This window comes from Cydia splendana, chromosome 3 (genome assembly GCF_910591565.1).
Source record: "Cydia splendana chromosome 3, ilCydSple1.2, whole genome shotgun sequence".
Lineage (NCBI taxonomy): Eukaryota > Metazoa > Arthropoda > Insecta > Lepidoptera > Tortricidae > Cydia > Cydia splendana.
In genome coordinates this window covers 14243810-14268435 of record NC_085962.1, presented here as the reverse complement: position 1 = coordinate 14268435, position 24626 = coordinate 14243810, and the positions used below count along the sequence as shown (strand labels likewise).

At 34.8% G+C, this 24626-nt stretch overlaps 1 protein-coding gene across 1 annotated transcript; it reads right to left on the bottom strand.

Moving 5' to 3' along the window:
* Positions 1-20480: 20480 nt before the first annotated feature.
* LOC134806279 (uncharacterized) lies at positions 20481-22932 on the bottom strand. The gene is made up of 2 exons (XM_063779502.1): positions 22755-22932; positions 20481-20793 (listed from the first exon to the last, which is right to left on the bottom strand). The coding sequence occupies exons 1-2, from the start codon at positions 22858-22860 to the stop codon at positions 20633-20635; spliced, it is 267 nt and encodes an 88-aa protein (XP_063635572.1). The 5' UTR covers positions 22861-22932; the 3' UTR covers positions 20481-20632.
* Between the last annotated feature and the right edge of the window lie 1694 nt (positions 22933-24626).

The window sequence follows — 24626 nt, the reverse complement described above, 5'->3', positions numbered from 1 at the left end:
CGGACAGCGGAGTCTTAATAATAGGGTCTTGTTTTACCCTTTGGGTACGGAACCCTAAAAACACATAAAATTAATAAAGTGTCGTTCAAAGCTCTAAAAATTAAAATTAAATTATATTTGGACAGCATTAATAAAATTTCTTAACTACCTACATCAGCTCCAAGAGCTGCTAGCTTACAAAATAAATACAATAAAATGCAAGAAGGGGTTTAGATAAGCTTTATACTCGTACTTATGAAATAACTGGTATTTTATATTTTTATACGGTGATTGGATGCGAACCAATCCAAAACTCATTTTATATTATTAGTAGTAAAATTTGTTACCTTTGCTTTAAAAATTAAAAGGTGTTATTATTAGTTATTAGCTAATATTTTATAGTCTGCACGTGAGCTCCGGGGAATTTTAAGGGCTGCTTTGCTTGCCCCACATGCCTGTTGCTGATGTAAAGTCGCCATCAGATATATCGGAGCGGCCAAGGTGCTCACAAATATGTGAACACGCCTCTATTGTCAAGGCGTTAGAGTGCGTGTTCAGATATTGTGAACACGTTGGCCGCTCCGATATATCTGATGGCGACTGTACTGAGCGGGCACACACTATCCCATATCGATAATGCTCGAGGCTCGTGTGCTAACTGTAGACTAGATCTAGACTTTGGTTTCATTTGATAGTAATAAATGGTGGATCCAAAGAATGGAAGAAGTAATAGTTATTTACAGTACATATGGCCCTTTAAATTTTCGACGTAGTTACGTAATGTGCTTATTAAAGCACAGGGTGTCGTAATGGAGCACCAGATATACTGTAAAATGCTATAAGCTAAAGTATTTCTACAAAATGAAACACGTAAATATTATGTAAGGATCGAGGTGTAGGCTTTACACATAAGGAATGGTACTTTTAGACAGATAAGTGTAAACTAGTACTCATGCTTAAGTACCTATTGAGGTAAGGTTTACTCGGGTAATTCCGAATGTCGAAAACTGTCGGATAATTCCGAAAGAGACTTTTATTATGATGGAATTAAGGGTGATTTTCATCTGAATTTCGGAATTATCCGACATTCGGTAATACCCGAATGGTGCTTATATTGTGTTCTGCGAACATTGCCCTTTTTAATTTTATTTTATATTATTATTTATATAAAAGAGGAGGGTACTTAATCATTTGAAACACTGATTTTTCTGACTCAAATTAAAATTAAAATATTCTAATGAAATATCTACTTAATTTCGTTTTTATAATTTGAATATCTATGTTAAGTAGCATAAGGCGATTGAACGAACAATTTTGAATTACGTAACTTTTAAGTTACAACGAGAAAGTCATAATTAAAAAACAATACAGTTACAATATTACAATATATAATGTACCTACCTACTGCTGTAAGTATTTCATGGATGTTATGATTAATTAGCTATTTATCCGTACCTGCAAGAACCAACAAATGTCTGTACATATTAAGTATTTTTATACACATTAGGTAACAGGTATTGATATCTGTATACCTGTACGATTGTTAAAGGTGTTCATTTCGATAATTATTGCAAAATTCTATAATTCTATAATGTGTGTTTCTTTTATATAGGTGGATATTTATTATACTGTAAATTAGGTTTGTTGACGCGTTTGCTAGTCTACACATAGTTTGACTATAATCTAAATTTAATTTAACGAGTTTTACTGCCAACTTATCCCGACTTAATGAACGGCTGTAACAGTATAGTGACTGGGTTAAGAATATCTGTCGTAAATCACCCTCTAATTCCCATTACGTTGACAATTTCTTACGGAATCCTCCCCTAGGGTTCTCATGAATATTCATTATTTCCTCATACACGACCGCAAAAGTCGATTTAAGGCCGCCTGCCGCGCTAAACTATGTTTTTCGATACGAAGTTTGGGATGTTTTATTACATTCTTCCTAAAATATCTAGGGAGTATGCCAATTTTCTTAAATTAAGCCTTGAAATATTGTTACAAATTGTTTTTTTGTAGTTTACAAATAATAAACTAAGTAGGTATATAAGTAGGTACATAGATTTGTTCAATAGAAATACCTACCTGAATGAATAAAAAAACAGTTTTTTTAAACTGCAGTCAATTTACTCATCCTAATTGCAGCCTTTCCCTTTAGAATATCGGTATAGAAATATATTATCAGGTGAAGTTCAGAGAAACAAAATAGAAAACGAGAAAGGCCCATGGGCAGAAATGTCCCCACCCACCAACAGAAATGAAACATGTCTCATTTAATAGATCTTAGCAACCTGATGATTTTTTACTATGACGAGGATCGCCATATGTATGGGGTTTTCTTGGAAAACCGTGTTTTGTTTTTACATATTTTTTGCTCATTTCATTGAAAGTTTTTGTTTTTTTTATTATACTAGTTGATTGATAAACAAGCATGCGGGGCTGCGTGATGGTAAACAGTCACCGCAGCCTATAGACGGATGTAACAACTCATGGTTATCACGTAATACGCGTTACCGACCATGTGACGTAAAGATCTTATGCCACAATACCCAGTAATTGCACTGCCATGTCTCACCCTTCAAACCGGAACACCGCCATGAAAACATAACTGCTTAGGGACAGAAAAAAACCCCATACATAGGGCGATTCTCGTCATAGTAAAAAATCATCAGTTTGCCAAGATCTATTAAATGAGACATCTTTCATTTCTGTTGGTGGGTGGGGACAGTGCCCATACAAATTTGCCCATGGTCCTTTGCGATGTCTGATATTTTTTCCTTAGGTATTTACATTCCTGCAAATTATACCTAGGTATACCTACTTACTAGGTATAATAGGTATACTTGTATTTATATTTAGACCTGTAAAAGTTTGAATATTTTTATACGTAAACATAAATCGATACGTTTAAAAATATCTACGTACTTACATAAATACTTACTGCAGATACAATACCTATACAATACAAATCATCTTTATTGCACAACCTGGAACTAAAATTTACCAAGAAACACGTAATACATAAAAACACAGGTAAACAACGGGTGGTCTTATCGTTAAAGAGCGATATCTTCCTGACAACCTCTAGGTAGTGGAGAAATGATTTATTAAATACTGTTTAGGAGGTGCAAAACACTAAATTTAATTCAATTCATGAAAGTGTGTTCCAACCAATTCGTAAACAAATACATAGGTAGGTAGTAATAATGTTCGTGTTATCTTATAGTAATTTTATTTGCTCAAATTAGGTTTTTTAAGAGAAATGTATCTATTATTATATATGTGATCACATAACACATAAGTTACCAATGTAATTTACATAATACGATAGTATTTCACCTTAAAATCATTTAATTTTGAAAATGCCTGTTAAATTTTAGTATGTATTTCAATCTGTTTTTTACGGTCAGCAGAAAATATGTGATCTGTTCTGCATAAAGGTTCGGGGGCAAATTTTGAATAACCCTCGTGCTTTGAAACCCTCGCTAAAGATTCTATTTTTCGAACCAATCGCTACGTTCGTGGTTCAATTTTGGAATCTTTCGCTTGCTCGGGTAGGTATCAATATTAGCACGAGCGGTTAAACAACAACTTTGCTCCCTTGTACAACAAATAACTATTTCCATTCTCTAATAGTTTCACTAAAATATAATAGTCCCTGTACGTAGAATAATTAAACTGCGAGAGACAGAACGAGAACTGTAGAGATATACCTGTAGTCAGACCAAGATAACTCTGCAGCTATTTTCATAGCACAGACTGTACAATATTATTATAAACGTCAAACTTCTATGAAATGATGACGTCCAAAACACTTGCGCAGTCTGCGCTATCAAAATCACTGCAGAGTTATCTTAGTCTATCACTCTCTATTGAATAAAAAAAACAAGGATAGCAGGTACTTTTGGAGAGTTGTTTCCGTTTCCGCTACTATTAATGCTGACTGTAACAACCTATTATCTAAACATCCTTTTCTTACTAAGTAAGTAAATAGAAGTTATATTACATACATCTCTAATTAATACTGTTTCAATATATTTTAATAGGCAAATATAGTTGTTGAAAATTAAATTTCCTGACATTTTATTGAAACCCGAACTTAGCGCTACCTAGCTTTTTTTAACTATTTTTCCATGGTAGCTTTAGATCTGTATAAAATATGTCACATACCGCTTATCATCATCATCATCTTCCTCGCGTTATCCCGGCATTTTGCCACGGCTCATGGGAGCCTGGGGTCCGCTTGGCAACTAATCCCGAGAATTGGCGTAGGCACTAGTTTTTACGAAAGCGACTGCCATCTGACCTTTCAACCCAGAGGGTAAACTAGGCCATATGGGGATTAGTCCGGTTTCCTCACGATGTTTTCCTTCACCGAAAAGCGACTGGTAAATATCAAATGATATTTCGTACCTACATAAGTTCCGAAAAACTCATTGGTACGAGCCGGGGTTCGAACCCGCAACCTCCGGATTGAAAGTCGCACGCTCTTACCGCTAGGCCACCAGCGCTTCACATTCCGCTTATAAGACTTATTATATAATTTACTTATCTAAAATTCGACATTCGTGACCGATGTTACACGCACAAAGGTACAATCAAAGAAATAAAAGCATTTTAGGCATATTATAATTAAATTTATTTCGTCAAATAAATAAATAAAATAAATAAATAAATAGATGTTATAGAACAATTTTACACAGATCGACCTGTAAGCTCAATAAGGCTTGTGACAACACAAGCCTACCCACAACCCGCAACCCACAAGGGTACTAGACGACGATACATATAATATACACATAGGTATATATATATAAATACTTATAAATATACATAGAAAACATCCATAACTCAGGAACAAATATTGTGATGAACACACAAATAAATGCCCTTACCAGGATTCGAACCCGGGACCTCCTGCTTCGTAGGCAGGGTCACTACCGACTAGGCTAGGAGGCCGTAAAAGTATTTAGATTCGTGTTTTTTAAGTATCCAGAGTGGTTGTGATGACGCCAGCCGCGAATGCAGAAAACGTGGGTCCAAGCCTATCCCAGACCTTGTGGCCCGATTCCAACAATGCTTATAAGAAGTCACAGCGGTACGATATCGAATACGGTTTTTGGTTAAAGAAATGTCACTTTTGATACTGACAGATCGGTATCGTACCGCTGTGACTTCTTATAAGCGTTCTTTGAATCGCGCCGGTGGTCACTTTTTTTAATGTGTTTACATAAATATTTCAGGTTTTAATTCATACACATTCTTAAGCAAAATAATATTTTAACTATGTTATAATAGTAGGTACAGTTTGTCAAAGGACTGTCTCATTTCAATCATATAAAGAGAGAATCATACTATCTTTGTCTTACACTGTACTAGCACCCAAAAGAAAAGGATGAGTATAGTTTTCCTAGTTCTTACTGACTGACAAATTGGTTTGACTAACTATACATTACGATACAAGAGCAAAAAATAGTAAATTCGCAACGAGTTGCGATAGCTTAAAACACGATCGAAGGGAGTGCACATCTGGCAATTTTTATTTTCGAAAAGTTACGTAATGTGCTAATTTATCGCACTAGTGCGGTAAAGTAGCACCATATGTACTGTAAAACTATAAACATCTTACAAGTACTTCGAGGTACTTCCCAGTAGGTCCACAGCCCCGAGTATACAAGCAAAAATATGACATCATTCCTTCTGTTTCATTGACGGGAGGGACTTTACCGGCACTCGCTAGCCGCGCTTCACCTACAAACTTAAAAACGCACTTCATGTTACTATTAAACAATATATTTTAATGAAAACTTCAACCAAATAGCTGGAACTTAAAGAATAACAACTGCAAATAAAAGTTTGCTGCTTGAGATTACAGTTTTGCTTATAAGACGAGGCATCACAGCTGTAATAACATTCCGATCAGAATACAGTCGGGGGCATCGGGTTTATCATATAGGAGATTTGTAGTAAAAGTAAAATGAAGGGATACCTGCTTCTGTTTTTCATTATCGCAGCATTTTTGGCAATGTCCGGTGAGTTAAACATTTTTAAATTTCAGCAATTATCTTATAAGTAATTACTTTTTAGTCGACGGAAAGTTTCTGAGATTGACAATTGATGATTGAATGATTGAAAATTTCTACACTTTTGTATGAGACAATTTCCAACACTTCGATTACCTTCGTTTCTCTGTGGAATTTTCCAGGAATCCACATTTACTTGTAAAATTCATTTTTTGAAAATTTCATTACAAAAATTTTATCACTTTCCTTATTGTCATTAGTACTCATTAGTCTTAAATTGTCTTGAAATGTAAATATTTCTCTCAAATGAGGCACGTAGGTACCTAATAAGATTTAACTGACGTGGAATATTGTTATACATTTTTGGGAATAGTAGGTATTTTTATAGTCAACATAGTTTAATATTAGCATAGAAAGATATTTTAATTATTGAAGTAAATAGGTAGTTATGGCGACATTCTCCAAGAGTGCATTTAATCTCATACTTGGGCATTTCTATTTAAAGTGGTACCTACCAAAATTGTTTGTGTTAGACTTGGCATTTCTTATATTATTTCTACTTAGAATCACGAGCTTTTTCCATTTTTACTGAGAAAAAATGTATCCCCAAAATTTTTGGTCCGTTTGGTTACGGTTTTCAATACAACCTTCTATGACCGTAACAAAACGGACAACAAAAATTTGTATGACTTTTTTTCTTGTATTAGGTCATTACCTATGAAATTGGCGTTTTGTTCGGAGAATTTCAACGAAACACGAATTTCCATACAATTAATTTTGCGGATATTTTTTTGATGGCTAATTCAAACCAAACAAAATTTTTCCAGTAATTTTTGACACCTTTAAGGTATGTTTTCAATATCTCCATTTCTTGAAAATTGGTACCATTAGAAAAATATAAGTAATTTTAATACTCGAACCGACAGCACATGAAAAGACCTATTTTCAAGGCTTAATTCTGAACACTTAACAATAAAAAATAACAATTAATTGTATGTAAAATCGTTGTTTATTGAGTGCACTGTAGTTTTATTGTAATTGTGTATGTACTTTTGTAAAAAAAAAAAAAAACTAGGATCAGACTTATATCTATGAACAAAAACGCCAATTTCATAGGTAAGGACCTAATATTAGGATCGATAGAGCTCGTGATTATGAGTGGAAATAATATAAAAATTCCAAAAAATAAAATGCAAGTTCAGTAATGCCCACTTATCTAATTTGAATTAAGTACAGTTAATGACTAGTACTTTCTGCTCTTACTGTAGGTATGTGGATACATACATACAGGTAAGGAGGAACATTCAACAGAAAAGAATCTTCCTTCTTCCTTGTAAGTACCTATGTAATTACTTTTGTTTCCAGTCGCTGCCTGCAACAATTCGGACTGCGCAAGCGACTGCCGTGGCTCCGGTCGTGACGGAGGACAGTGCATCCAGGGTGCATGCTACTGTACTGGACGGGAATTCAAATTTTGAACACATTACTATATAAAACATCATTTCTATTAGTTACCACTTACCACTATCAAACTTGTCCACATTGGCAGTTAACCCTTTACTAGGCTAAGGGATATATATTTCCCACATACGGCACTTCAAACATGTATTCCATTTTCGATCAGTAAGACTGACATTCGATTGTCATTTTTAAACTGTCAGCCTGGTAAAGGGTTAAGGTTGAAAGGTTTATATTATTTTCGCGTAATCAATAAAAACAGCCAATTTTTTGATAAGAGCAAGACTGATCGTTGGAAAAGTCCTCGAGGCCATTGGCTAAGTTGATGCACTTCGGCTGACAAGAGTGCTGACCTCTAAGAACTCTGTAACATTAGTTAGGGGCGGTAACTATTCGATAGAAAAGATAAAGTTTTTGTATAAAGACATCATGTAGGTACCTATGTATACATATAACTGTATAATAATCCATAAATAATTAAAAGGCGACTTATTAATAAACTCGTTAAAAGATGCAATGTTTCTTTACTTTAATTCCTACGTTAGTTTTCAATAATGATTAATGATCAAACCACAGATCATATAATACTAGTAATAAAACACAAAACTCTGTTCACGTCTTTCCTGTAGACATACCCAAAAGTTAAGGGCTATGAAGGTTAATTTTCTTAATTAATAATGTGGATAACCACATGGAAAGGTACTCCTTTTATTTGGATAAGTACTTATGATAAAATCATTACCTACATGCCCACAAGCTGTTAAATTTTATTGTCCCAGGAGAGAAAACTTATCTGTTCCTCAGAACTGTACCTACAGTATTCCCTCCTATGCCTTATTAATGTGTGCATTTTAGTCATTAGCAAGTAGGTAGGTAACGTCAAATGGGACAAGTTCCAACCAGAAACTGGTGAATAATTACGTAGATAAGTTAGGAATTGAGCTAGTTAAATTTCTGCAGCTATTCACACTAGGAGACATCTAAACTTTAAAATATATATTATATATTTAGCATTTACTACTAGGAGTACGATTATTGGTGCGAACGAAAACATTGCTAGAATCAATATCAATCAATTTTTTTTTAAAGAGCGAATGCCGCCTTAGGTTCAGGTAAAAAATGGTGTACCGAGAAAACGCGAATAGATATTCGCATGGCAAAATTTTTATGTGATGTTAGAATATTCCTGTACATGTTGTGCCATATTTTTACATATATTGATTGTACTACCCAGGTTTTTTACGTATTCATAAGAACGTGCTCTCGATCCCTTAAGTTCACTCAGATTAGGTCAATGAAAACAGCTCAAGTCAAGTTGGCTTAGCAGTAGTTAGTTACTAAGTTAAAACTTGTGTTTACGCTTAGACAAGTAGCGAACCTGAATAGAATTAGGTACAGTGTACGTAATTGTAATATAGACAATAATAGTAATTTGTGCAACAGGTAGTGAAAGTGTATGTACCACACTTATAGGGATTCTTAAAATTCAACGGCCGATGTTTGTTTTTATACCACTGGCAGTGATTTATTTGACAAATAGAAATAAACTATTTTGGACAGCTAGAATAGGATACTAGTTCACAGGTTATCATTTAAAACTTCTAAACACGTAATAATTATGTTAATAATAAACCAGCCTACCTACGACTTAGGTACGTCCTACTACTAGGAACATGCCTCGTCTCAACATAATCTATCCTAACTTTAGCTGTCATAAACTGCACCAAAATAATACGCTTGCTTTTGTCAAATTTTCATAATTGGTTAATTTATTCAGAAAATCTCCTTAGGACTTAAGTAAATAAAAATCTTGTTCCATTTACATTGTAGCGCGACATCTCTGATGCGTAAGATTACCCGAATCGTTTTACGCGAGCATCGAATTAAATTAAAGTGATGAAGCGAACATTTCACCCTTTTAGAGATCCTTTCAACACCTGCGTTGCCTGAATTATGCAAATATTTTTTACTCCGTCCCTCGTGACCTGTTTATATCTACGCCACTTTTAGCGGCCGCGCCCGTAAAGGAGGCTTTTTGGCGCTTCTTGAAACTCGGACGAGTTTGCGACATTAGAAGTTTTGCGTTCACAGGAGTTGAGTTATTATGTGGCGTTTTACTTTTTTATCACAAAAAACATTTAAAAAAATCTAAAGAAAGTTTTGAAATAATGTTATTGGTAACTTGCAATTATAGTTTGTTATTGCACTTAATTATTGGCACGTATTTAACTAGTCAACTAATTAATCGAATTTGAGCAGTTAAAAAAAATAGGTATGGGTACTAAAATTAATAGATTGGCAACTAAAAGAGAGCCTTAAAATATATCAATATGAGACAACATTTTAATGCCGTACAGCTTTTGTTTATTTTGAGGCAGGTACCAAGTATTTATTTGGCAACTGAATTTATGGAGACCGTTTATGAAGCACATTTTAAAAGAAAACGGCTATCTATTAATTAAAAAAATTAAGTTCTTTTGTACAATATTTTGTTTGGTCACTACACGGTCAACCTAACACGCCCCTCCTCGCTTCGCTCGTCGTCGCACCTATCTTTTGGCTCTTGCAGATCACCGTGATAACTATTAAAGTCCTAATGGTTTAAGGCGCTACGCGCCGTTTTTGGCCGTAAACTCTTACTTTCTAGAGTATATATCTTCATAACGGTTCAACAAAAAATTATGAAAAAAATATATATGAATCTACGTTTTATGTACAATATTTGTAACGTTTGACTTTTTTCCTGTGACTTATAATTTTTCGAAAAAAGGAACATTACGAGAGGCCGTTTTGCGACTAACTTTGCCTATGTCTACTAAACGGTTTATTCTATTAAAGTTGTTTTTAAACTAAAATAAATGTTTTAACCGACACTACAAATGCAATGTAGAATAATGTTAATTAATCAATTTTTTTCTAAGAAATCGAATATTTTTCAACATTTCGTGCGTATGTAGCTCGAAAAAGGCGTGGCCGGCAGTCATGAGCTAGCTTTGAGACGAGGAGGCTGTGTCGCTCGTCGCTCCGTGCCTTCCTTGTATTCTGCATGCTTGTGCTGAGCCCAAGTGCAATAAAATTGGAGTTCTTGTGACCAAAGAAGAAAGTTGATTTGGTTGTGACGCGCTTTAGCGCGCGCAACACGGTGTTTTGCAGCCTATTATTACAAACCTTATGACAAAATTTCCACTTATGTTTGAGAAAGCTTCATTTGAAATTTATAAAAAAAACCGGGCAAGTGCGAGTCGGACTCGCGCACGAAGGGTTCCGTACCATAATGCAAAAAACGGCAAAAAAGAAAACGGTCACCCATCCAAGTACTGACCCCGCCCGACGTTGCTTAACTTCGGTCAAAAATCACGTTTGTTGTATGGGTACTTAAATCTTTATTTTATTCTGTTTTTAGTATTTGTTGTTATAGCGGCAACAGAAATACATCATCTGTGAAAATTTCAACTGTCTAGTTATCACGGTTCGTGAGATACAGCCTGGTGACAGACGGACGGACGGACGGACAGCGGAGTCTTAGTAATAGGGTCCCGTTTTACCCTTTGGGTACGGAACCCTAAAAATGTTTTCGAACATGCGCCGACATATTGCCATTAAAATTTAACGTTTTTAATAGAGTTCGATTCCTAAAAAATAATAATTTATGTAATTGATCAACATTGGCAACTTATGTTGTAGGTATATACTACATATATAGTTTGATTCAGAAACCATTACATTTTTAGGATTGATACCTATTAAAATGATGTTAGTTTATTAAGTAAATTAAGTTTTCTCAAACATGCGTGGAAATATTGTCATTACGTCCCGTCCTTATTTTAAGTATTTCCACGCATTTTTTGAAAAAAGTAAGTATACATAATATCGGCCAAAGCCAGAGTCGACCACCTTAAAGGCGCATTTTGTTTGAAGCGTACGTACATATTATTTCAATAGCGATAACATTTACCGGCCTTACGTTCATAAAATATAATTTCTTTGCTGTGTGTTTAATATCATACTCGGCAGGCATATAATAGGAATATCCCGGCCATGTGTAAATATTATAAATATTAAATATCTTCTTTAAAAAGCGGTGGTGGCCGAGTGGATCTGACGTCCGACTTTCAATCCGGAGGTCGTGGGTTCAAATCCTGGTTCGTACCAATGAGTTTTTCGGAACTTATGTACGGAATATCATTTGATATTTAGCACTAGCTTTTCGGTGAAGGAAAACATCGTGAGGAAACCTGCATACATCCGCGAAGAAATTCAAAGGTGTATGTGAAGTCCCCAACCCGCATTGGGCCAGCATGGGGACTATAGCCTAAACCCTCTCGTGCTTGAGAGGAGGCCTGTGCCCAGCAGTGGGACGTATATAGGCTAAATTATTATTATTATTATAAATATCTTCTTTTGAGAAATGTTTTTAGGGTTCCGTAGCCAAATGGCAAAAAAACGGAACCCTTATGGATTCGTCATGTCTGTCTGTCCGTCCGTATGTCACAGCCACTTTTTTCCGAAACTATAAGAACTATACTGTTGAATTTTTTTTTTCATCAAACCCATACGTGTGGGGTATCTTCAAATATATTGAGGTTACTAATATCATTTTTTCTAAACTGAATAGTTTGCGCGAGAGACACTTCCAAAGTGGTAAAATGTGTCCCCCCCCCCCTGTAACTTCTAAAATAAGAGAATGATAAAACTAAAAAAAAATATATGATGTACATTACCATGCAAACTACCACCGAAAATTGGTTTGAACGAGATCTAGTAAGTAGTTTTTTTTAATACGTCATAAATCGTAAACCGCAATTTTATTATGTTACTTGCATAAAAGATAATTTTAGATATTAGACAAAACAAAAAACCTAAGGTAGAAAATAAACACAAAAAAAAATGTTGGCTAACGGCGTATTGCATAGAGTATCATTCTATGGAACTTGCTAACTATGTAAACAAAAGTTACTAGTAAATTCATTCATTCATCAAGTTTGATTACATAGTTAGCAAGTTTCATAGAATGACACTCTACCAATACGACGGTTATGTCAATTACACAAAAGTGCACGGTGCGTAACGGGATGGGTAAGTAATATATAATAATAATATAATTTTATTTGGCGTATTAAGCGGGACGCGAGTCGTATTAACCGTGAAATGTAATTTACGACCTCCACTAAATGCATGATCTACTCATACTCAAACAACGAAATATCTGCAAACAAAAGATTCTACGAGTATAGCGCCAACTGCGCGCCTCTGCGGGCTGTATCTTATTCTTTGAACCTCGTGGCGGTGCAGCGATACAAAATTCACGTACGATCGCAGTGAGCGGGGTAAGCGGGTGGTGCGGGTACAGAGCGCTTAGCTCCACCCAGACGCTCAAGGGCATTGGGTCTACCTATCGTCTTAATGGCCATTAGGTGTTGCATGATTAGGAATTTCGACTTACTGACCATTGGTAAATAAATTTGTGGTGTTTTGTGGATTAGGAAATTTGTCAATTTAAAGTACTTACTATTAGATTTGGGCTATTAATTGAAAGGCACATAGCGATTTATAAGAGTTGGAATTTATTATCGCAATATTGTAAGGCAAGGTGTGCTCCTATTCATAGCTACCAAGGTACTAAAGCACAAGCGAGGTCCTTAAGATTAGGAACTATGGGCTGTTGTTTTTTGTTCAATAGTTTACATGTGTGAAAGAGAAAGTATAACAATATACTTGTATGAGTAAGATAGATTTAGTTTTGTTAATTCCAACACGCCCCCTCAAAAATAAATCTATGTTAATAATATTTATACAAAACAATAACAACACCACCTGCCTTTTTCTGGGAAACATCATGGCCAACATTTGTTCGAAGGTAAGGGAAACCCAGTAAAACCTTACCAGCCATATCAACTTAGGTAATTCTAAAATACAATCCAACTTATTTTAAAATTCCTACCTATATGGTACCATAGCTAATAATTAAGGACATTCAACACATATGCATATGCAGTTTTATATAATTGAATCGATTGATCAGATCGATTCAGCTTAACTCTATATTAACACATAAATATTATAATAATAACACATGTTACAGTTACATCTCTTTAAAGTCTTACATGTACGTACACAAGTTAATGTTACATCTCTTTGAAGTCTTATCATTAACATTAACATTTTGTAAGCTCGCATTATTTCATACTGTTTTATACAATATTCATACAGTGTTTCTCATCTTAGAGATATTGTACAATACCACAGTTTCTTACAACTGTAAATTACACATATTATTTCAAAATAAAATTTATTATAATATGTATGCACTTATTTGTAGCTATTACAGCTTACATTATTTACAATTTGCACACATTAAATAGTATCACATTCCTATTAACAAGAATTCAATGATTATTAAGTGAAATACATGGAGTTCAATTTGTTATCCATTTTACAAATGTATGTGTCTTCTCTGACAGTTTTATATAAATTAAGACGAATCTGTTTATAAGTGTAAAGTAACAACCAAATCTGATTCAATTTAAAAATAAATATAAACCTGTGACGTTCCACTTTATCACTTTGCTAACCCATAACATAATTAACGAAAACCACTTCATACAAGTTTTAAGTTGCCACGCTCGCTATACGAGTGTTCAGTTCACTTAAGATTTCTTTGTTCGTGAATAATAACTTGACATTCTTTAGCATAATGAAACTTATCGCCTTGTTTACATTAGTTTAAGTTTGACTGAGAACACCCCACACTTCATTTCTACAAAGTGCCTTTGTTTTTTTATAATTGAAACTCTTTGCATTATTTTACTTCACATTCCGAATCCAATGATTTTCATTTCGTTCCGTTAGTTTGTAAAATGCCTCAACGATAATTCTATATTTAGTTTTTGCCCTTTGATATAATGTTCGTATTTGATTAACCCTTTATAATAGAATGTCATTTATTTATGTCTATAGTTAAAAACAAAATATGTATCTTTTAATCTATGTACTTTATTCCCACGCAAAGTAATATATTGTTTGGTGTGCATTTAAGACATTTATGTAATTTTTCTAGTTCCTTATTTTTTAAATGTAATGAACATTTTTATGACAAAGGCTATTTAGAAGTAATTAAGTAAGTACATTTAATCTCATGAAGTTAAAGTAGTTACCTAAATGAAGAAAATCCAAAAGATGAACTATAAACACCTAGGTACACCAAGTAATAAATCATCTCATGAAATATTTCAATTTTTTTTTTAATTAGCAAACCAACATAATATTCTAGTGATAAATAGGTAATAAAAACTAGAGTCATCGCAGATCATTATTGAATTAATCTGACTAAGAATGTAGGAGGTGCCTACAAGAATTTTGTGATGAAACATCGCAATATTCAGTTTGATTTTGTTAGAATATTCTCGAATATTAGTTTAAATGACTGTTAAAAAGTAAAGTAGGTACAATTGACGTCGGGTATTTACATCATAAATTTAATTTTGACCAATAATCTTTTAGAAACACATTTCAACATAACATACACACTTACACAGGCAACTGGATTACAACACATTTAGATGATAAGTTGATAAGAGAGACTTTAGTTAATGCTTTGCAAATCAATGACTTAATAGAGATCCTAGTGCCAATGTTTTCCGCAAACAAATATAATTATGTTTAGTTTAATTTATGTACCTAACTAAAAACTTACATGGTTTAATTTAAATAGATTGAGCTTACATGTCTTATATTGTAGTCCGTACTGTTTACTTATTTATCTCAGGCAAAAAAAAAATATTTTATTTTATCAACGGCTCAAATGGTCTATCGACTCTTAGACGTTTCAAGTAAAATAAGAAAGTTTGTGGCCTAAACAATTTTAATTTCTAATCTTGTATTGAAAGCAGTTTGTTCCTCAAACAGATCTGATATTCCAGGTGAGTGAACCTGATTATTGTAAAAAGTTTGCTAGTTTATTGCTCTGGATACATTGCCTGTCATCATTTTATAATACATTCAGATACACATTTCAAATGGATAACTCACAAACTTAAAAATCACACGAACTTAATTTTGCTTAAACCAGGGAAAATAATCCTGACATTATTTTTTTTATTTAACACCCGAAAGTCGGTACCGTAGACATGTAGTCTACCTAGACTTTTCGTAAAACACCCGAAAGTCATTAACCTCAGACATGTAGTCTGCCTAGACTTTTCGTAAAAAACCCGAAAGTCAGTAACCGCAGACAAGTAGTCTGCCTAGACTTTTCGGAAAACACCCGAATGTCAGTATCCGCAGATTCACATGGCTTATATACCAACTTTTCAGAAAAACTCTGAAAGTCATTATTGGAAATTTCCAATACCCTCAAGCTCATGTAGTCTACCTGCCGAGACTTTTCGGAAAACTCGCAATAGTCAGAATGAATTTCCAATACCCTCAAGCTCATGTAGTCTACCTAGACTTTTCGGAAAACTCCCGATAGTCAATAACCGCAGATTTACATGGCCGATATAACCAACTTTTCAGAAAAACTCTGAAAGTCATTATTGAAAATGTCCAATACCCTCAAGCTCATGTAGTCTACCTAGACTTTTCGGAAAACTCCCGATAGTCAATAACCGTAGATTCACATGGCCGATATAACCAACTTTTCAGAAAACCTCTGAAAGTCATTACTGGACTCTGACTGTCACAAACTACACTATCTATCACTTTTCTCACACCTTTGCCATTTAATCATTTGGTTTACAACCAATTAATGTCTATATCTTATTACAAAATACAGAACCAAAAAACTCGAGCATTTTTCAAAGGTGTATTACAATCATACCAGTGCTTTAGTGAGATTTCCTTTTTACATACGAATCAGTTAACAATCTCACTCAAGAACGACTATTCAATCATAAATTGACAAACAACATCAAAGTGTTATTTCGTTCTTACATCATTAAAACCCCTTAAAGGCAACAGCACTGCCAAGTGATAGATTTTTATTATATATTACTTATAAATATTTTCAATTTTTTATTACGTATCTCATCTCAATTTGTAGATACTTTTGACAATTTGATATAATGAAAACAAAGTTAAATTTATCGTCGGCAAAAAAACTTAATTATGAGCTTTCAAGTATCGAGCGCACCAATGCGCCTATTCAACAAAAAATGTGTTTTGCCTTTAAAGAGTCAAACGAGCTACATTTGATCACACAATTGTGAAACAAAAAAATCTTTTAGTTAACAGTTGTTCTAATGCTTAACTTTGTTATTATTTTATAGCATTAGGTTTGATGTGTGCATTTTGACTTGACCGATGTACTAATGCTTGTGTAGTTATATTTGTTAGCATTAGTTTTAACTTATTAGTATTATATACTTGTGTTGTGACTCAAAACAAAATACCGACACAAATTAATACCTCGCAATTAATTTTAAATGATACTTTTATCAGTTAACTCAAGCAATGATATGTACAAAGGGAATGAAAAAATGGTAGTAACATAACCATTTAACCATACGTACCACACCTTACACTTACTGATAATGTGTAAATCAATGCCATCTTTGGATATTCGCCGACATGAATGTCATCATATTAATTAAGATGCTCTCATTTCAGATTTGCTGATTAGTTTGATTGACAGCAAACTTTTAGTCGACGGATGATAGTCACGTAGCACTGCAAACTTTTGGTAGATGGATGATAGTCACGTAGCACTCACGCCGACCAATTTAATTATTACAGTTGTCTCTCGCCGTTACTATTTCGTCGCATGCATATGTTGAGGGTTGCATAGTTAACGCTCTTATCTGGTCATAACCTATTAGATTTGGGCTATTAATTGAAAGGCACATAGCGATTTATAAGAGTTGGAATTTATTATCGCAATATTGTAAGGCAAGGTGTGCTCCTATTCATAGCTACCAAGGTACTAAAGCACAAGCGAGGTCCTTAAGATTAGGAACTATGGGCTGTTGTTTTTTGTTCAATAGTTTACATGTGTGAAAGAGAAAGTATAACAATATACTTGTATGAGTAAGATAGATTTAGTTTTGTTAATTCCAACACTTACTAGGTATGCATATGTTTAAATTATTTAAAAATGGAGTATTTAAAGCTTATGTATAAAGGTATCTAAGGTACCTATTCTGTATATGTACATATATAACCAACCAAGTTTCATGATCTCTTTACAATATTAGTTGCCAACTTATTATTTTAGACGCCAACCTATCAATTCAAGTTCCCTATATTTTTTTTGGGTGGCTTGTTTTTGCTGCCAGTTTTTTAATAATATGATGCTTAAATCAGAGGCTAATTTAAATTTATTGGCTCTAAAATATTAATGCACAGCCTAATTATATTATTATATGCCCAGTGAAAATTCCTGTTTAATATTTTAGTTGCCCGGTTAATAATAAGCCTTAATTATTTGCTAATACTGACATAGGTATAAATATTAATTTTGCACTTAAGTTAGTTATCGAATCTAACCTGCTCACACAAACCTAACCTGTCACAAGCTGCCTATAACACTCTCACTAAAACAGCCCAATTTAAACTCATTCCTAAAAAGAAACTGAAACTTTAACAAACACACTATGTACCTGTTTGCTATTAATTTACTACGAGGTGATGTCCCTATAAGTATCTTGTTTACGTTTAGGGACGATTTTTCAGTTACCATTTAAGGCGGTTTTCACACTGGATCCAATTCGCACGTCGCTCCGATGTTTGAGCTAGACCCTGCTATGCGCGTATTATATAGCGACATCCGGCCCGATTCGAACTTTTAGATACGTCAATTGATAGATTTAGAAACGATATGGATTAGATATGTCATTGTCAAATGTGACTTTTCTTCGAACAAAAACGTCACTTTTGACACTGACACATCTAATCCATATCGTTTCTAGATCTATTAATTGACGTATCTTAAAGTTCGAATCGGGCAGATCCGCTTGCACATCGGAGCGACTTGCGAATCGCATCCAGTGTGATAACCGCCTACCTCGTCCGAGTTATAAGGGCGATTGTGCACTACATGAATTTTACTGTCCGGCAGTCTGAGTTTTCATGGTCCGATATGGCATGAAAAAAACGGATGATTGGCTTGTGCACTTATCCGTCTTTTTACTCGCAGGTGCGGCGCAGTGGCATGAAAAAAACGGATGATTGGCTTGTGCACTTGGCATGAAACACACACCCCCCCTAGCCCGCCCCCCCGCCCGGCCGCGAATTTACAAAGCCTATACTGATAAGGTCCAGATGCGAACTGAACTGGATTAGCCTTTGTTTGGACAAAACTTGACCAAACCCTAATCCATTACAGTACAGAAATTTACTGAAATCGTATAGACTTTGTTGGCTAAATTAATATGGATATTGTTGCTACAAATGCTAGTTTGTTGCGATCTAAACTTGAATAATATTTTAGTAATTACTCCGATTGTATTGTATTAACTACCGTTCGTGCTAATTACTTAAAAATGCCTAATTTTTTTTTCATTTAAGAACTATATCAGTTGAGATTTCTTATTAGGACATGTTTAATGTGAAATCGTAATACAATTATAAGTAGACTGTATTTTGTAATACATTGGTACATAACGAAGTAGATGATTTATTTAAGGACCAAGATTTACTACGGTGTTCTGCCTTTTCTCCGAAGTTTTATTGTCCGAATTTCACTTGCCAGACAACTTTTCGCAGATGGTTTACTTTGGCAACCAACATTCGCCAAATTTTCATCATGACAACGTTTTACTTTATAGAATTATTGTTATGTAGATTATTACTATGTGTACAACGTTTTGAGTACATTTCTATGGTCGAATCATTCAACTTGCTAGATATTTATTAATACGATATCGTCTAGTCATTTGACAGAGTTCACTGAGTCAAGATAGGTACGACGACGAGCGAAGCGAGGAAGAGCGTGTTAGGTGAACTGCGACCAAACAGCGAACCGACTTTTTTTTTACATAGAACGACTTTTCTGGCAACAGTTCATTTTCCTGGGGGTTGCAGTTCTAACCTAACCTAAGCCACTTTTCTGGCAACAGTTCATTTTCTTGAGGGTCGCAGTTCTAACTTAACCTAACCCACATTTTTGGTAACAGTTCGTTTTCTTGGGAGTCGCAGTTCTAACCTAACCTAACCCACTTTTCCAGCAACATTTCGTTTTCTTGGAGGTTGCAGATCAAACTAACCTAAACTACTTTTTTGGCAATTTACATGAATACTAGGTGAAAAGTAATTTAGTAAAAAAAATATTGTTGAAATCAATATTCAGTGAACTTTAGTGTCGTACAAATAATACTCGATGAATAATATTGAAAAATGACGGCGAGATTCCGCTCGACTAGGTATTGTGAGAGCATTAATATTTAAATATATCGCGACAAAATCTAAACCATTTGAATAAATAAGTATTATTAAAATTTAGATATCACATTCAAACGTGCCTGAACTTACTAAACTCGACTAGGTTTTGGCGTGAATAATATTTGAAAATATGTATGCAAAAAGCTAATCCATTTCAGTGACTACTTTTTACCGAAACGGTATAGATATTGTCAAGTAATATGCATAAACAAAAGCTCACCTATTAAAATCTGAGTCGTGACTGAAATAGTATAGCTTTTGTAAATTCGCCGCCCGGCCAAGTCATGAATGAATGAGTGCACAAGCATAAACACGTTTTTCATAGCTGTCATCTCGGACCGGAAAAAAACGGTCCGGAATGGGGAAAAGTAAAATGTCGGACGGTAAAATTACGTGTAGTGCACAAGCTACTATATACATTTAATGGCGTGCCATGTCGGACCGTAAAAACTCGGACTGCCGGACAGTAAAATTCATTGTAGTGCACAATCGCCCTAAGAATGACACTTGAGAATCGTGTTATCTATGAAATAAATCATGTGTCAGTATAACTGGGAACTGAAAAAGCGGCTCTTAGTCTTTTTATGTCCAACTTGTTTTTAAAAATAAAAAAGTATTTGGTTCTCCAAATTAAAAATAATAAGTCATAAAAAAATTGTAATTTTAATCCTTACACGAAAAATTACATAATATTGAAAAAAAGTAATAACTAAGTAGGCAGAGTTTTAGATAAGACCTAGGGCGTGCGGGCTGGTCCTATACCGCATCGATCCATTGCTGCCAACGGTGGTGTGCTAGTTGTAGCACTCGCACGTCGTATCACTGACGCACCGGCCGTACTTGTAGCCGAGGGCGTGGCAGACGGCCAGGCAGCCGCTGTTGTTGCACGTCATTAGTCGCGCCATCGGGATGTATAGCTTCTCTGACAGCATGGCTGCCTGGGCCAAGGGTGCATCTGTTAAGAAAAAAAATTTATATGACTCCCGCAAATCTCTTTATATTGCAGGTTCAGGGTGTTTAGAGAGGAATGGTAACAGTTCAGAACTACTAGGTTGGTATTGAATTGGTCATAACTCCACAACGATCAGTACGGATATGATGGTCGTTCTTGTCTACGTGACAGCGTGATAAAACGGCGCACGTCACTTTCAATCCTGCGGTGTTAAAAAGTGACGGATATTTTGTCACGTGGATAAAGCCATCCATAATAGGACTGCTGGAATGTAATGATGAATCGTGTCAGCGTGGTTATATTATTCTCTCCATTTAAATGTATGGAATTATATTTTATTTACATGTAAGTAACTACCACATTACACACCGGCTGAGCAACGAGGAAAAATGTCGATTCTTGTGATGAATATCCTCAAGGAAAACATCGCTGTGATAGAATTGAACTTTGCCGTATTTTTACCACCAAAATTAAATAACGTATGTATTTACCTATATACGTATGTATGTTTAACGTATGTATTTAAATATTGCAGTTAAGTAGGTACTTAAGGCCTGCGCAAACCGGCGGAGCGCAGCGCAAATCACTTTAAAATTATCAATGTATTTTCTTCCCTATTTCAATTACCTTCAGGTATAAATTTAAATGCTTTGAGACCGACCTCGGAGCATCACGGAGGATTGTTACTCCGCGGCATGCCGCGGCATCCCCCGGCATGCGCCGAGGCCTCCTGAGTGCGCCGGAGTAGCGCCGGGACGACGGGGGAGAACTCGTGCACACTAGTCCCTAATCCCTTGTGATAGAGTACACGCGGCGGCATGCGGCGGCATCCCCCGGCCTGCGCCGAAGTGCTCCCTGGTGCGCTTGCCGGCAGCACTCGGGCTGGCGGGCGCTCGCGGTATCGCGGGGGATTTTACCTCGCCGGTTTGCGCTGCTCGGCGTAAATCCTCCTCGGTGATCTGCGCTGCGCTCCGCCGGTTTGCGCTGGCCTTTACTTAATTTTTACATTTTATCATCTCTTAATTTAACTCAGTTGATGTTGATGTAAGTTAGAACGCTAAATTCTCGTAGTTTAATAAAAATCTTTTAAAAATAAATTAGGTCTGTATTGTTATATCCCAAAAAAATAATGAATCTCGCTAAAAAAATGTTGTGTTTAAATGTGTTATTTATTTTCACACATTTTATTTTAAATTAATTCGCAGCTAGAGTCTGGCTACTGAAATACTTATTACACAAATGTTTGGCGGGAAATTCAAAAAATCTTGGGCTGGTTACACTTTGTGTAGTAGGAATTATAGTTTTGATACTAGAAAATATTTTTGATTTTATGTGCACACGTAAGGTACCTAAGGATTAAGTTAAATATACGTTGACGTGCACTCAAAGTCAGCTCACATAATTTCTACCACTATGTAAAGTACAGAGTCAATGATAAACCCATATGTTAACACTTTCTCACCATATACCATTGTAACAGCGAAAAATGAAATGTACCTAGTGTAAATAAGGCCTAGCTCGATAATACCGTAATATTAATCCATCACCAAAAAAATACATAAGTACTTTGCCAAATATGCTAAATGCTAAGTATCAAAATATTTATAGAGCACCAACCTTCTAATTTATTTACATTTGTTTAGGAGTTGTATACATTGCAGTTTTTCGTTATACAACGCTATACGTCGACTTCGCACATTGTCGTAATTATTTACGAGCTTAAATAATAGTTTGCGTCTATTATCTTACCTCACTCATTATAGACATTATTAATATTATTTAAAATTAACCCCTCATAAACCGCAAACAATTAGAATGAATGACATAAATTGACAACTGACTTTTAGCTTTTTTTTAATCATAGACAATTGGTGATACAACAACGAAATATCTGTCAACAATTTTTGGCTAGCCAGACTCTAATACGATATGGCGGTGTCAAAAAGGTAAGAAAACAGACTTACCGTCAATTTCATTACTCTCCATGGCAGCAGAAAGGCTGTTGGGTGACATGAGGATCTTCGCCTGGGTTGCCATCACCGCCAAAGTCAAGAAAATTAAAAATTTCATATTGATAAAAATTAAAAGGATCTTGACACGGGACTGATTGGTTCAGGAACGACTCGGGAACTGATGTTGGGCGCGATGCTTGTGCGCATTTATAAATGTATATAAGGGGGTTTCACACTGACCTACTAGTTAGCTATCCTGATGCCTTTTTGAAAATAAGCGCAAGAAAAATGTACCTAACCGGAGGTACATTATGGGTTTTGGTAAAATATCTACTAAAGCCTGTATTCGACTTTACGATACCTACTCGTGGTAGATGATAAAAAGCATTAAGACGGCATTTGTGCCAAAATAAGCCATCCTAATTCCTACTGAAATTTTAGAAGTTAATAAAATGAACTATAAAATACCAAGTACAAGCTAGTAATAATTGTTTGCACGTTTTGTTCGAGTTATACGTCGCCAAAGACAATTAGGACTTATTAAAAACAAAAACATATACAGGGTGACCTTAGCCATTGAACAAACCCTGAAATCCCACGTAGGGTTACTTCTCAGAAATGCTCTAACGGTAATATTGTTTTAATTAGAACAAGAAATAAAAATAATAATTATAAAACAAAAGTTATTTCCAATAATCGACAACAAAAAGAAACGTACTGTATTAATCAGTGGCAGTGCTTTTGACAATTTGTTTCAAAATGTGCGGCAATGATGACATTTGTCAAAAGTCAGAATCTTATTAATGTCATAAATAAAAAGGATAATCAAAACGGTCGAAGGTTTCATACTATTTATTAGGTACCTAATAAATAGCTCCTGAGGTCAGGAGCTACTAACACATACAGGTTGCTCCAAAGTAAAAAAATCGTAATTTGTTAATTTCTTCGTAACCACTACACCGATTGTTATGATACTTTGTATACTGGTTCTAAATACCCTAATGCATATGTACATTTCGGCTTTGTCCAATGGCTAGGGACACCCTGTATATGTATAGGTACACGCGTTTTTAAATAGAAAATTTCTCGACACGTTGTATGCAGAACCAATTAAAAAAATTAAATCATGATCATCGTGATGATGAAAAAATTAATAAAGGTTTAAAATATTATTGTTACACGTAACTTACACTCATATCTTATGAATGTTTTGTATTTCAAAAAATTGTTACCTACTTGTGACCTTTTCATTGTACTAGGGAAGGCATAAGGCAGGTTGATGTGTTCGCAGCTTTATAAATTAGAGGGTTAGTCACCAACGGTCATGGAAGTGTATTTAGATTTTTATATTACGATACCAACATGATATCAAAATCAGGGCATTCTCAACCACTAGAGAGGAAGGCACATGGCGAATGAATATGTATTACGTATCCATGTTACAGGCTTATTCGGATTTCGAGATAATCACAAGATCTTGAGACGATTTAGAGATCAACTAGATCCACATTAGATATTGACTGGATGTGACTTGTAAGTGTTGTTGTTTCTAACAAGGAAGGGTACCCAACTGTCCGACTCCGATTTGATTTATTTTGATATATGTTATAGAGTAGTCTAAAATAACGGACACGTATTTTTTTTTAGCTGCCCAAACTCAACCTGTTAGGAGAAAATGGCCTTCAAAGTACTGAAAATTGACCAAACCTTCTAATTTCTGAGAAGAGACATGTTCAAAAAAATTGATAATTAATTACTGGTTTCGTTATATGTTGGAGAACATGAATAAAGAATGGGGACGTGTTTTGCCATTTCACCACAAACTCATTTTTTATATATAAAAAAATATATATATAATAAATAAATATAATAAATATATTTTTA